We start from the raw sequence: 16,397 nt of genomic DNA, 5'->3' as shown, positions 1-16,397 counted from the left end.
GCTTGTGTGACCTTTATTAAAAGAGGAACAATCAGTATGGGTGCATGCCCATAAAATTACTGAAAATAAATATAGCGGTAGGTAACATAATTCCTGACCATCTCCACAAAGAATGCAGTCTAAGCAGTGACCTCTCCTGCACTTATCTTGAATGAGCTCTTACTGAAATCCACTAATGGGTTCTGATAATCTATTATTTATTGCAACAGACTAATAGAGAGTCTTAGCAGAGGACGCTGCTGTGTTTACAACCCTTGCAAATAAAACCTCTCACAAGTGACAGAAACGTGGCACCTGCAACTACATACACAATTTCTTTCTGTTGCAGTTGTTTCTTTTCTATTTGGTTTTAAAAACCTGAATCCTTCCTCCCCCGAAATGCACAGCTTGACTTGCTTTCATTTTACTTAGTGCATCTTTAGCTAGATCTTATGGAAAGCTATAGATACTGATATGCTACTATAAGTATTACTTGGGCTTGAGGACATACCTCCATGTTATACTTTTCCACTGTCCTCCTCAAAGGATCCACAACCTGCCAGCAAATCAGGATGCAAAGATCAATCAGTAGCATCCCTCCAACTATCCCCAGTAGCTTCTGGTCTTTAATGATCTGGAGAGACAAAAAAAAAAAAAAAAAAGAAAAAAGAAGCAGGGAGATTCCCATGAGCCACAGATAGACCCTGTACAGCTTTATTCCTATATAGGGAGAAAAACACAGGTTGCTAATAATAAAGGTTTTTAACAATGAACAAAGAAAATAAATATAGAAAGATGAAAGCAAGACAAATTATTTTAGTTCATTTCATGGTTATTAGAAGTATCTGAAGTGCTTTCCAACTTCTAAAAATACTTTGGGAGGACTCTTAAACATTAATATTGAAAACCAGGTTTAATATTAACTCCTGGAAAATGAGAAAAATATATTCTATGGAGCCACTACAGTGTTTATGCAGGCAAATTTGGGAAAATGTTCCTCAACATCTCAGAGTAGCTGGAATTGAAGTAGTTTTCACTGAGATTTAGCGCTCACTTCTTCATAACCTTCTTGGATGTGGAAAACATAGATGGTATCAGAAGTTTATTTTGGAGGTTTTGAGTCTCTATGTGTTTAATATTTGCCTCTGTTATCCAGGGAGCAGAAAGGAATGATGCATTTTTTCTATATTACAAAGGTCAGAGGCTTTAATGCACAGTGTAAAACATGCTTTTAATTTTGCTTGGGGTTTAGGTTCAAAAAAGAAAAACGGGTTGCTGATAAAAATAACAAGCCAAACCATGTATTAGAGTCTTTTATAACTGCATGCAATCCCTGTGTTATTTCTACTATTGTACACATAGCAACACAGAAAAAATACACTTCAATTACATTATTTCAGTTGCAAAGTTGTAAGCATGTCGAAATATCAGGCTTAAATTAATTTTATTTCAGTGTTCTTGAGTCTATGATCGTAGTTTCTTAATTAATATGTACCTCTATTATTAAGAACACTCATCCAATAGTCAAAAGTTATTGCCAAATTGCTTTAACATGGACAAACCCACCTATTTTTTTCCAAGTTTTCACTCTTGGAAAGAGCTGACTTAATCCAAATGAAATATTCAAAAATATTAAGCCTGAGAAGCTTAATAAAGTTATAATTATTTCAGTTCAATTTGATGAAATTATCAGGATTTTGAAAATGCATTAAAAAAGCCAGAAGTGTCAGCTAATCTTAATACAGGCAAGGTTAGTATTCCTGCATAGAATAAATTGTATTTGCATTAAATTCTTATCAAGCTGAAGTAAATTATAAAAGTGAAGAAAATTTGAAATAATGTAAGAACTTTAGAAAGTCTGGTTTTCATATGGCTTGGTGTGATACATTTTTTATTTTAAAAGATGTTTCGTCAACATTGTGCACTACATTTTGTTAATCTACTGGTTTATTTTATAGATAATTTGGAATAAACTATGAGTAAAATAAAGGCTAAAAATCAGAATGAGCTAAAGGACTCGATATTTTATTTTCATTTCCTGAGACCAGTTATGTAAACCCATGTAGCTACCCTTGCCATAAAGGACTGGAAAATGATGCTTTCCACATGTTTGTGGCAGTAACGGAGCAGTACATCCATCTCATCAGAGAGAACAAAAGCAGATATTAAGCAAAGATTCTCAGACACAGCTTGGTCCCTTGTATTCTTTGGGAAAACAGAGCTGAGTCTGACCTTTCAGCTGTTTATCAAGTGGCAATCAAAGCTGAAAAGGAACAGGTTAGCCTTTTTTAAAATAGCCCATGGGTTTTTTAATCTCTTTTCTAATGCCTGCAAACAGGCCTTGGGTGAAACATACCTAGTACTGCTCCTAATATGAGTGGAGACATGGAAGAGAAAACAAGGGGGAGTCAAGTCCAAAGAGAATTTGGATTTAGATGAAATGTAGACACCTCAACTTGAATTTCTTCTCCTCCCTCTTAAATGGCTAGGGAATTTATTTGGCATATTTGGTTATTGTATTGGCATAATTGGTCTTTCTTTCTAACTGATTGGGTTTATTTTACTGAAGTTGGCTGTTGAACTATTACATTTAGCCTTTCTCAGTAGCCAATAGGCAGGGACAGAAGCTTTTAAAAGACAATTCATCCCACCTATCTTGGGTACAACTTAGGGTCAGAAAAAGTATTGTTCTGGAACATGTCCCTCCCTTCCTCACTCCTCGCCCCTCAAGCGGAGGTGAAGACGATTAATTTGAGCTAAAAATATGCATTTGACAAACTTAAAGGTATGTGAAAGCATCTTGCCAGAAATGTCTCCCTCTGCTCTCCTGAGCCAAAAGGTTCCTTGAAAAAAACACCAAAATATCTTATCTTTCTAATGAAAATAGTGCACATTTTACCTAGGATGGGTAAGCAGCTCAATGTCTTCCATATTTGTATGGACTATATTCATACTGAAAGCAAGGCTGCATTGGATGCAGATTTACCAACCCCTGGCAATATTAATCGCACCGGTACAGCAATGCCAGAAGCAAAAGAGTGAAAGGATATTATTAAAAGCAGTAATACTGATAATCCACTCACAGGATCAAAATAAATAACTTACTGCTCATGATCACATTGCTAATGTGATCACATCACTTCTCCTTGCTCTTGTACCTCTTTCATTCGTAGCTGACCTGCACTACTGCAGATCAGTATTTTAGTTCACTTGTAAATTTGGTAACCTCTTTTTGGACAGGTAGTTATTAGAAAAAAATAGAGTACAGCAAACAGTGGAGCTCTTCCTTGGATACCTCTTGGAGTAATTTTTCCTGCATTACTCTGCCCTTTTCTGGACAAGAAGGGGAGTTGTATAACAGCAGCTGTCACTGGCAGTGGGAATTATTCATCCCTTACTTCTGCCAGACAGCCAGGAGGAAGGCCAGCAAAAGAGAGCCCATAAGACAACCTAGGTGACCTGCGCTACTGTGATGAGCTCTGTAAAACACGGTGGTACTGGTGCTGCTGTGGGGTGAGAAGGCTGAATGCAGGGCACCTGGGTCTGCCTCCCACACCCATCATGGCACTGGTCTGTCCTCAGCAAAACCACTGCTGAAATACAGTTCTGAAGCAGAACTCCCCACCAGAATGCTAGCTTTCAGAACAAAACACTGAGGGTCAATTATTTTTCACTTCTGCCAGTCATTAGCAGCTTGTCCTAAAAGACACTTGCCCTGAGAAATGCCACTGGTATATCACTAACAGCACGTCTATAAGGCTTTTTGCTCTCCCCCTGCCACCTGCAGGAAGCCCAGCTTTTCCTCTCCCCAGCCATCACTCCCACCCACTAAAACTCCTTAAGTTCAGTACATTCACTCCTTGGGAAACACCAGATGCACTGAAGGAGTCTTGACTCAGATCTTGTGAATCCAACAAATTCTCCGTCTGATGAAAGTCACGAGCAACTGAAGCTCCTTACAATCTAAAATGTAATTCTTCTTTAAGAGGAAGGTTCTCATTTTTTCCCTTTTCATTTTCCTTCTAGCCTACAGTAAATCATCCTAGAGAAATACATGGTAGCTAATAAAATCCGTTTTTGCAAGTGTTCCTGAATCCTTGCTGAAGCCAAGCTTTCACACAGCAGCATCTGTGAGTCATATTTTCTACCATCTGTGATTGGATAGGTGAATCTGTCTCATCCTGGCAGATCTGCACACTGTTGTAAATGCCATTGCCACCAGTCTGGACTATATGTCTGGATATGAAGTGATCTGTCCTCAAAACAAATTCACTCAGAACAAAAGCTGGTAGGCCATTTTCTTCTCAGCAACATCTCTGTAGGAGCAAATTAGAATTCTTCTCAAGACTCGTGACCATGAAGACAGATCAAAGTCCTTACTCTCCACAGACCTTACCGTCTGATCACAGGAGATATAAAATCTGTCTAAAGCTCTGAGATAAAGTTTCTGCTCATGGAAACTCCTGAGGATTTTCTAGAACTATCACAGGCTGTACCACCTGCCACGGTAACTTCAAGTGTCCATTTGGCTATTACTGCACAAACCTTTTGTTGGGCTTTTTTTTGTTTGCTTTCTAAAGCATATCCATTGTGTCCTGGAGGACCCTATCATCCACCAGTTTCTGCAATCACCTGGTGATCTAGCAATCAACAGTAATTAAAATTAGGGGTTTTTTTATAGTTATGGCTAGGGAAAACCTTTTGTTATTTCTTACCTTACTAGAAACAAACTCCGAAAATGTTTATGACATAGACCTTAAAGCTGAACTTCATTCTAAACCAGGAAGAAAGAGTCCTGCATATAAAGACTTACACTTTTCTCCAGGATGTAACATTAGTTTTGTACTCTCTGAGTTCCACAAACAGCTTTGCAGCATGACTGAAGGGTTAATTTACTCCTTTACTACTTCAGAGTTAGTTTCCTTGTTACCAGGTCACCTCCCATTTGTCAGAATAAAATATCTTTGAATTTAAAGCTATATTAGCTGAATCTTTGTGATTTGTTTGTTTGTTAGGTTTTTAATTGAATTCATAGAAACATAGAAGAGCTGGGAGTGCTTTTACATTTATTCATAGGTTTTGAGATAAAAAAAATATATTTTCTTTTTAATTTAAAACGTAGGGTTTTTTTCTGCTTAAGAAGGCAATTCTGGTTTCTCTTATGTAGATCAATCCTTTCTAGTCTAGCTGACAGAGCAGTCCCTTGCCTTCTGGCACTAGCTGGATAAACACTTAATGTTATTAATTAACTTTTTTTTCAGTTGTCTCTTTCCCAGACTCCTGGGATGGAATCTATAGAGAGAAACTCGCTTTCAAGGATCCCTCTCTGAAGCTTCCCAGACCTTATTCAATTAAATGAATATCACTGACATCAATTATAAAAGCCCTCAGAAATCTGAAACCAAATATTCCTCCCCCTGGTATGTACAGAAATCCTGCTGATCGGAGTCCTCCCTCTGAACTGGAGGGGAAAGAAGGAAAATAGAGTTTGCAGGGAAAAAATTGTACAGTCTGCAAGCCTGCAAAAGGGACCATAAAACCACTCGAGAACTTGCCTTCAGGATACTCTGTCCAATGCATAAACTGCCCTTTCGTTTCTCTCAGGATGGTTAAGGGACACCTTTGGCTTGCTCTCCTGCATTAAGTGGGTCGGCACAAGTGGGATGGTGCCAGGGGGTTGGTGATGCAAAGTCAGTGGTGGGTGGGTGAACTTTACCATATGTGGGCTGAGGGAGATTCTCTCTTAGAGTTATTACAGCCATTAATATTTTAGAGAACTATACTGCAATGCATTCTTAATTCCTATTGTGTAATGGAATGAGAAAAAAGGACTATTGAAAAGACATTATGCATTGCTCCCAATAATTCCACAGTGTTTTTTTCAGCAGCTATTATGAGTACTTCCTATAATAGATTCTATGATTATTATTGGCACTACCTCAAGCTGCAATTACACTAGTTTTAATGAGTGAGTGCTAACATTTTAAAAAACACATGTCATAGTAGTAAGGTTTTTTGACCAGTAAGTCATTGGGAGTAGAAAGCTAAGTTTTATTTTCTTAGAAGTATTTTGACTGATTTAATGGAAGATTTGTATATCTACTTATAAATTTAAAAAAATACATTTCTGTTTCTTGTGAGGATCTACTGGGACACCTGTAGTCTGAGAACCTGGTGACTACCTTCCAGGATAGAGAAGTGTGTGGTACTCCTGACAGTAATGGACAATTGGATATGATCAAAAACCTTGGTTTTGAGCATTCTATAGCTACAGTCACTAACCTGCTAAAGCACATATTTCTAAAATGTGTCTTCTTTGGTGCCTCCTGTTTAGGATACTTGTGTCACTGGGCAGACTCACCCTCCCAGTAATGGTATTGCAAATGTAGATGTGTTGACTCTATGCCCTGCTGCCAGGAGAAGCTATCTGATTAGGAGACACCTTTCCTCTTTTCCAGCTCATATAAAAGAAAGTGGGAACATCCTAGTGGTGATGCTCCCTAGGGGAAGCAGAAGATAGAAACTATTCAGAGGTTAGAGATGAAGAGAGATTAAGTGATGGGTTATAAAAAGTTATAAAAATGCTCATTTTTGAAAGCCTGAGCCTCAGTTATGACTACAGCGCACTAGAGAATTGGAGAGGTGATTGTTTTACTAACATTTCTAATCCAACCATAACGAGCACACAGAGTGATATAAAATAACTATTTTTCACAAAACTCTTTTGAAAGGACAAAAATAAAAAGCATTTTAGTCTAAAAATGGCACTAAGAAATCCAACTTGACAGCATTAGAACCAATCATTCCTGCTGGTGTTCTGGAGCCTTAGAAACAAGCCTCAACATTGTGTTAACTTCTGCTCAGAAGCATAAGTAAAGCAAAATGTGCTGCTTTGAGGGACCTGCATATCCCACCAACACAGCAGGCCAAATTCACCTTTGAGAGAAATGCACTTGGTGAGCCCAAGATCACATGGGCCATAAATGTAAAGGAATTTCTATGAGAGCAGTGAATTCTCATCCTTGGTATTAAAGGGAGCCAAAATCTTCAGGAAAAAAAAAAAAAGGTGCATGAAGGATTTGAATGTTCTGGAAAAAATATTCTGATTCTGTTTGATATAATACTAAAATACCTAGACTTTAATATTTTCCTTAATGAAAAATTCTGTGGGAAAGCATACTGCATCGTTACCAAATAGCTGGGAACATCAATGCACTTGATTACATTTACAATCCAATTTCAAGCTATTCAGGAATGAATTGCCTCATACTGTATAGCGACATGTTCTTTATTTCTCTGTCATCCAATAGTCTCATAATACATAGAAATTATGGTTGTAGCACCATTTATGAGCACTTACATTTCACATGGAGTTTTGGTTGTTTTTGTCACTACTGAGGTTTAGCCTTCTCAATCTGTACCATGCAGAAATTTCCATACATAAATTACTTCAAAAGCAGATTTTTCTCCTAGATGTACAGTTCATTAGCTCAGCTTCTTTCTGTGACAGAAGCTTGAGTTTTAGCTCCACATTCTATATTTATATGAATGTAAATTTTAGAAATGTGATTCCTGTTGTTCCTTGGTTGGCATTTTGGCTGATCAGCCCTCATGAAAACCAGGATGCTTATTTTACATCTACGTTTGGACTCTAAGACTATACTGAATATTTTTAAAGCTTTGGACTTAAAATTTATAGTTGTAGCTGTTTGGGGGGAAAAAAATAAAAATAATTTTGTTTCCACTTACATCACTTTAGGAAGTACTATATCTGTATATGAATAAACCACGAAACCATACCTGAATAATTTACACTGCACTGTAAGTATCAGAGATTACTTGGTCCAGTGGTAAATATTCTTAATAAAAAAGAAATCCTAAACATAAGCAAATTTTAAACTGCTGTCTTCTTTGTTACTCTCAAAGACTGAACAATAACACTGAATGTTTCTTTAGGTGTCCATATGCTGGTTCATTTTCAGCAGATGGTCCCTAATAGATTGTTGTACTGTTGGTATGGTTACCCAAAGCAAATTTTTGGATCTTGACACATCTCTTTTCCAGACTTATGATCTCTCACATATATTTAGTAGAACACAAGTGTATCCTAGGGGAAATCGATCATATAACTTTTTGTTATACGCATAAAACACTCTAGCTAGATTGACAAAAAAAGTCCTGGAAAAGCATAAATATTTACAGACTGAAAACTGACCTGGAAAAATATTTTATAACAGAATTTACAGAAAGAACTGATGAGATAACACCAACTACATTTATGCTAATCCAGAGCTATGTCTATATGGGATTTAAGTGAATAAATGAGATGTGGCCTGTGAGGTTTGGACTTAAACCCCTGTCAATGTAATTTGAAGAACTTTGCTTCATCTATTTTTAAAAGATTAAGATAATGGGCAACTTTTTTTAAACCTCTTCAGGACTCTAGTGAGAAAAAATGTAGATTGTAATAAATTCTAAATTCCATAGGTGGCTTGAAAAACTTACCAAAAAGTTTATAGCTAGAGATTACACTTATTCTATAAACTTTCTCACAGAGGTTTTCAAGGGAAGAAGGGGGATAGCAATCAACAGACACAAGTTGAGAAGAGAAGGCAGCAGCACATAAACTCATAGCTGTGTAGCCTCCAGCTGCTTTCTTCTCCCTATTCCACCCCCCAGGAACACTGTGCAATCACAGGAACTGGCAGCTTCCCTGCAGCTGGCATCATGCAGGGCAGGAGCACACAGCCAGCTGCTGCCCACCCCGATCTGGGAGATGAGGACTGGGGACTGCTCAGAGTAACTCATGTGCCCTGATCCCCAGAAGGAGCCTGGATGGTCTCTTACCCCTCCCAGTTTTCTATGCACCTGTTTATGAACCATTAAATATACAAAGTATGGAGCTGGGGTGGCCAGATTTGTGTCAAAAAATGGAGTGTGAAGGCAATGAGCTAAAATGTCTGAGAATTCCTGCACTGCTTCACTCAGGCAATAAATTTGCTTCTCAGTAACAATGAAACAAAAAAATAATTTCTGAAAAATATGCTCAGAGAGATTTCTACAGCATAACAGATAATTCTGGAAAGTGGTTATTTTTCTTCATTTGGCACTTAACTGTCTTATCCACGAGACCACCTTTCTCAAAACTCCTTCCGCCTTTTTCATTATGCATTTTTTCTGGTTTAAATGTAAAAGATTGGACCATAAACCTGTCTCTTTTACTGCATAGTCCTATTGTGTGCCCAGAGCCTGTGTTCCATGACAGTGGCACCCTGTAGAAAGCTTAGGCTTCACTGGTGTCCTTATAATCCATAGGAAAAGAGATGTACATTGTAGAGATCCTAGCAAGCTGTAGTTTTTCAGTTATTGACTTTTTAGCCACAACATAAAACTTTTAATGTTTTCATGAGCCCATTCTTCATAAAGAAAATGGAAAGATAATTTAATTACAGAGAGAGCTGCATGCATCAGCAAGAGGAGCCTTTACATCTTTGTACAGCTCATCAGCCTGAGCTAAAAGAATCACCAGTAGCTATCAGGATCTGTACAACTGCATAACAGGAAGACAAGGCAGGTGTTTTGCCTGTAGGTTTTATAGATACATAGTAATGGAAAAAGGAACAGTAATATTCAAAAATCCAGTGTTCAAATTTTATGCTCTGCCCACACTTCTTGTGCAATCACTTTGGCCAGTCCTAATTTCAACTTCTTTCTTGCCTCTTTCTCCTTTCTCATTCCTGCTTTTCTTTCCCAGACTACATTCCTACTTTTCAGGCCTCCCATTCTGCCTCTAAACTTCAGTCTTAACCTAATTTTAAACCAGACCAGATTTTAAACTTCAATTACAGTTTGCCACTTAAATACCATACTCAGGGTCTGCATTCCATCATACTCAGCTTTCTTGATCACTTCGGACTTTCCTGTCTGTCCTGTCTTTGAAACTTAGTTTCCAAGGGAATTTTAATCCAAATTCAGTCTCCCTCTTCAATATCTTCTCCCAGTATATAATCCCAAGATTTTCCTTATTTTTTTAATCAGGACTTTTTAATTGAAGTCATTGACAGCAAACCTGATTTCTCCTCTTCAGTCTCTTTCCTGCTCCTTATCTCTTGGCCCTGAAGTTCCCTTGCCCTGCCAGCCTCCCTTCCCTATCCTACTGTCAATATCATAATCTGTGCAAGCTCCTACCCCTCTCTGCAAGGCATGAAGACCCCAGCTTTCTTCAGAACTCTTATAAGGACCTAGTAGGCCAAATGGATGAAAACAAGTTTGCCAGATGTTAGCCTGACAGGCATAGCTAGGTCAGGTTAGACTGATAAGTCATTTTTGTCTGTTCTGGTTGGTTGTAGCTTTCTTACTCTGTGATATTACCAATACAGAGAAAAGCTTATGAATTATCATGAAGGAGTAGAATAATGTTGGCAAAACTATAGCAGTACAAGCCTCAAGAAAGGAGGCTGTTATACATCTCTTTTGTCATTATATTCTGTATTTATCTTGTAACAACTTTGTCAACATAAAGACATATGCCACCAGAAGTCTACAGTGGTAATAATAACTGAGTACAATGCTAATGTTTTCAGTGAAAATTGAAGATAAAACATCCCTTCTCTGATGCCACAGTTGAAGAACTAATTCCAAATAGACAAAGCCAGAATGTACTCTGGTAAGGGTAAGACAAGCTTATCGTGGCAGTGTCAAGGGATACGTATTGTACTTTCAAATACAACAAATGCAACAAGGAAACATTGTGACATAGATCATCTTCATGGTTTAGTGTAGCCATGTACAAACGGCCAAATGGTTGTCTTTGTAGGAGCAGAATTTATAAAATGTATGGAGGCTTTAAATACCACTGCTTTGAATTTCTTACTATTCTGGTGTTTATCAAAAGTGCATGGGCTTTATTCGGCACGCAGGAGTTGTGCAGGAGCAGTCATTGTGCAGGACTGTTTCAACACCCCCGAAAACCCAAGATAGTGCAGATCCCATCAAAATAGACAGCTTCTCACCCTTCTAAATTTACCAGAAGGGCTGGCTTCTGTCAACAGTTCAGCTAGCTAAAGCTTCCCCAGGACACCACATGCTCTCCTGCCACTGATATTCTCCTCTCTCTTCTCTTATCCACTCTCAGCCCTCCTGCTGCCAAGGGAAACAAAAAACCAGTCCCCACCTCTCTCTGAGCAGAAGACATTCTGCAGCCCAAACAGAAAGGAGACGTATGAAAACCAGAATTGCACCTCAATTATAACTTTTACTGTTATTTTTAATACTAATTCTATTCCACTTTCCATTATCTCTTCTAACCTCTTCAAAACTCAAAAATAACTTATTTCCCCCTACTGATTTTGTCATTTCCATTTGACAAAAATTGATTCCCTTGCACCCCTCTGTTTCAGATCCAGCTAAAATTAATGCATTTTTAATTTGCTTCCTTTGAGCCCTAGCGAGATCAAAGATGGTAACGGAGCTCTGGGAATTTTGCAAAATTTGTCCTTAGTAGCCTGATAACAGAATGAGTGTATTCCGAATTTTATTGTTTATCAATTTTCAGTAACAGAGGAATGGATATATAAAAGGGTGAAAATAAAATAGACTTTTGAAAGCTGTATAAACAGCAGTTAACGAGAATCTTCAATGAATTCAAGACACTTTAACTCACTTAGTTCCACTCTCCACTGCACTAATATGGACTGTATTATTATTATTATTATTTAAAATTCTGTGTATTTTCTCACACTCACACATCCACTCATCTCTTCAAAAAGCCATGTTGTACCCTAAAGTTTACAATAAACATACAGAAGCAAGCTTGCCCTATCGAATGAAGATAAACAGATTTACTCATCATACTCTCCCTTACTTAACACCCACTTTCACGAAATGAATTAACCAGTAATTTCAAAAGCCACACAGAGATTCTTTCCTCCTGTGAAGAAATTTCACTGTTGGGAAACATTTTCCTGACGAACATATTGAGGATGACAGGCAAAGGTGGTATACCCAAAGGTCATACAGATTTTACTGTCACACTTATGTACAGGTAGTAACTGAAACAATCACAAATGAATAGGATCCACAGCACTTAAATAATTCTGGAATTTTGTCCTCCTCTGATTGTAATGCCAGTCTGCTCTGTCACGGGACAACTAATTCAGAAAACATTAATATGCTTTTTCACGCAGCACTACATTTGTGCATTTGTCAGTTTAGATATTGTTTGTGAAAATTTCTATTTTCTGTGCATCCATAGATAGATATTACTTCTGTTGTAAACTACATCTGCGGAAAATGGAAATGTCATTTTTGCAACACATAAGTAAAGAATGCCATGTTTTCCAGTCAACTCCTATAAACACGTTTATCTATCCTGGGAAATCAAAGATAGAAAATATATGACTGGTAAACACTTATCATGGATAGCTGATTTGTTTTACATTAAGAAAACTGTTGTACTTCATGATTCATGCTTGTGATTTGGAGTGGGATATCTAAATAAAGAATTCTTTAAAGTTTACAGAACAAAATGTGTTATTGACTTAATTCCAGAATATTGAAGATGGTGGGCTAATAGCCTTGATGTCTCCAGTATCATTCAGAGCAAAGTAGTCCATTGGTCATCATCCAGATGTCTGAAAGTTTATATCCCTTATATTGGCCAGTGTCTTTTTAACTGATCTTAAATAATTTTTAACATCCAGCTCTGCATAAACAATTGAAATTTGCACTTATTGATGAGCTCCTTGAAGAACAGGAACAATAAAGAATTTGAGGATTATATTCAATTAACAGACAGTGAAATTTAATATTGAGTAGCAACTTGAAGATCTAAAATGTAATGTTTAAAAAAAAATGAAGCAAAAGTTCAGTGACAGTCCATTACAGTACCTGTTCACTCCTATTTGAAATAGAATGTATTGGAGAAATTATAAAATTGTGAGGATAATAAAGGTTATGAAGTAAATGCTTTTATGTATTAGACTGTCAGTGTCTTGTGTAACTTCACTAATTTAAAAAATTGGTACCAATATAGCTAAAAACATATTTGTAATATAAAACTTCATTTCTCAGGAAGGTAGAATGCTGGCTCATCTTTGGTTAAAAAACTTTAATATAGGAAGTGTAAGATCCTTGAAAATATATATAAATATAAGACTCTGGTAGTATAAACTGATACATTACAGTGGGCTCTTTGCACAGGTGCAGGAAGGGTGGTTTCCAGTTCACTACACCCACAGTATCCTGGGTTTGGTATAGAAATTTTTTATAATTTTAGTTAGTTTTAAGATATTTTGTATTTACTCATCATTATATTTTAAAATGAATGATAATTAAATATTTGAGCAAAGCTGACATGACTTGTGGTTGTGTTGTTAGGGTGCCAGAGTAATAGATCCAGTTCCAGACACAGCATGTAATTCCTTAATAACCTCAGACATAAATCCTCTTAAAAACTGAGTTAACTCTCTCCCTGTCTATCTGAAGTCCATTCCTTTTGAGGCAATGATGTATCCCATTGTGACAGACTCCCTACACATTGAAATTGTGAAAAAAATAACATAGTGCTAAGAAAAAAAATAATAGAGCTCCTCCATGACCCCACATAGAGGGAAACAGAGGAATTTGACAAGGTTTTGGAGCACTGTTCTACTTAATTTGGCTATACATGAGTCTTTATTGGTTATTAGAATAAAACTATTCAGATGCACATAGGAACTGCATTTGGCACTTCTGCTCACTCTATAAAAATATTTTTTTTTTCTGTTTCATGTGCATTTCTCTTAATGTTTTCACCAGCAAAATGCTTTCTATTCAGTATTTTTGAAATTTTTTAATAAAACCATCTGATAAAAAGTACTTCATGTATGAGAAGAAGCTTCATGGGAAAAATATCATTAAGAGCTGCAGTACTCCTAAGCTGAGCCTAATCCTTTACAGAAAATGTACTGTACCTGAAATGACAGAGACAACTGTTGTGGTTCAATTCTGATCAGTATTAGAGTAAATTCATGCAATTTCAATGATAATTAGAAACAGGAAGCTATAAGCAGCACTTTCTCTTGCCTCGTCCTACCAATCCTTGAGAAATCTGTATGTAATACCTCAGTCTCACACAGATATAATCAGAAAACATTACATAAAAGCTGTGAATCTACCAGAAGGAGACCTCTGGATGCTGAAGTGGCATACTAAGAGAGAGCAGGGATCCAAATTCACTTTGACATTTTACAGCCCAATCCACTCTCCACCTCTTATTATAAAGACTGGAGGGCTGATGCTTGACTCCAACATTCAGAGACTAAACAAGAAACCAAAAAGCCCTAATATCAAACTATTCAGGATCGTTGGATGTGACACATGAACAGTCAGCATGGCTATGGCCATCCAGGACAGGTAGGAAAACAATTAGAAAACTGTATTAACAGGGCAACAAGAAAAGAGTTTATTTCCCCTCACCTTTTTCTTCATTTTTACATTTTTGAAAATTGCATGGACTCTCCATGTTTTTGCAAACATTGCTCCAAATGCAGTTGTGTATCCCACTGTAAGAATCCATGTTCGGACCTAAAAATGTATATACATAAAAAAGACAAAGTTATTTAGATATCATAATTTCAGCCAACTTGTTTGTCAAGACCCTGAGAAAAAAATATCTGAAGAACTTCACAAAAATGTTGATATTGCAGAATTTCTCATTCATTGCTTACTTGCTTTTTTTACTCCTCTGTCCATTCCCTCTCCAACTAAAACAAATCTGGGTGCTGAATTAAGAGTCTCTTTTATATATAAACTTATAAATCTCTTATAATATTCTGCTTTTTTTTTTTCACTTTTACTGTCTTCTTTGAAGATAGAGGAAAGAACCAATGGAGGAACTCAAGAGACAGATCATAAAAAGCACTCAGGGAGCTAATATTAACAGCAACATTTTGAACAGAAATGAACGGAGAAATAAGATGTAATTCAGACTAAATAAGAAAAGATTGTACTACGTGAGATATGCATCACTCAATGAAAAACCTGAGCATTCTGGAAAGATAAGAACAACAGATTTTAATTATGCTATGAGAGAAAACAGCAAAACAGGAACATAGTCTTGGTGGGCAAGCCTCAGGAACAAGACCTGAGTCAATGATAATACCTGCAAATGGGGTCTAAGGAAAAGGAGGTGGTGAGCTTGCACAGAGAAATGGTGTAATGAGACCCTGAGCTGGCCATAGCTTTGACATAGACCTATCTAGACATTTTCCTCATAATGAGCTTTCCAGAAAGAACAGGAGATTTAAAAACTAAAATAGAATTTATGTCTTTAGCATAAAAATAAGACTAAGTTCTTTTTTATCCTTTTAATACAAAAGCTTCAAAGTTCTGTCCAAGAAGGACAGAACATTAGAAAAGCTTTTTCTGCAATCCTCCCCCCCCCTGCTCATAGCATCTGGTACACAGGCCCTCACTTTCCGACTTGGTTTGGGCTAGGACAGTGACATTCAGAGTTGCAGTAAGCTCTGCACAAACCTCTCTAATTCCTTGCAAGTTTCTGTTTTCATTACCAGGCAGGTTTGTCGGTTTGAAAGTTTTTTTTGCCCTGAACAGGCCATTTTCTTCCCAAATATGGATCAGATACTACAGAACATAGCAGGTAGACGACCATGGGAGAGGCAGAGCATGGAGCTGGAAGCCAATAGTTGAATCTGAAATCCTGAGAAATCACAACTAGGAGGAATAATCTCATCTTCCATCTAGAGGCTCCACACGGACCAGCTCATAAAATGGGAGACTGCACAAAATTGGCCAAAGAAGTAAAAGGAGTACCATACCTTACTGACTGAAAAACAGGGAGAGACGATGGCTAAATACAGGGAAAGGAAAGCTAGAAAAAGAGAAAGCCAGCCTTCTTTTGGCCATGTTGACCACGCATGCTTGGCCAAAAGTGCTGTTTTGTGATATGAAAGACCAATCTGATTTAGAGGAACTAGGATGTTCTAAGAAAGCATTTGAGAAATATTCTTTAGAGAACCTAAAGGCAATGCTTTTCATTAGAAAGCAGCCTAGTTTCACATCTAACTTCTGAAGAGTTTGGGATTTTTAATTTGTAATTTCAGGATATGCATATTGATGAGAAACTAGGTGTTCTAGTAAGATTCAAAACTTGACATCTAAGATAAACCTTAGGAATAATCTAAATGTTTCATATCTTAATACATGCTATCTAATTTTTGGCTTTCCAAACTTTTCCAGAATTCCCATTTTTGTATTCACAACATGATCTTTTTCTAAAAACTTTCAGTGGAAAAGAAATTCTGATTTTTAGTAGTGATTAGTGACTAGGTATAAAGGCAGGGAAAAGAAAAAAAAGATATACTCATTAAAAACTATTGATAATGCAATAAAATTACTGCAGTTCCTTAAAATTATTA

General features: G+C 37.0%; 1 protein-coding gene across 2 annotated transcripts in view; it reads right to left on the bottom strand.

Annotated features, from left to right (window-relative positions):
- GABBR2 (gamma-aminobutyric acid type B receptor subunit 2) overlaps positions 1-16,397 on the bottom strand; it is a 470,824-nt gene that overhangs the window by 133,127 nt on the left and 321,300 nt on the right. For both annotated transcript variants that reach the window (XM_048289220.1, XM_048289221.1), the window contains exons 12-13: positions 14,437-14,544; positions 491-613 (exon numbers count right to left, since the gene is read on the bottom strand). In XM_048289220.1, coding sequence (XP_048145177.1) covers positions 491-613; positions 14,437-14,544 — 231 coding nt within the window. The remainder of the gene's footprint in view (positions 1-490; positions 614-14,436; positions 14,545-16,397) is intronic.

This window comes from Corvus hawaiiensis, chromosome 30 (assembly GCF_020740725.1).
Source record: "Corvus hawaiiensis isolate bCorHaw1 chromosome 30, bCorHaw1.pri.cur, whole genome shotgun sequence".
NCBI lineage: Eukaryota > Metazoa > Chordata > Aves > Passeriformes > Corvidae > Corvus > Corvus hawaiiensis.
This window is presented reverse-complemented; position numbering and strand designations above follow the sequence as displayed.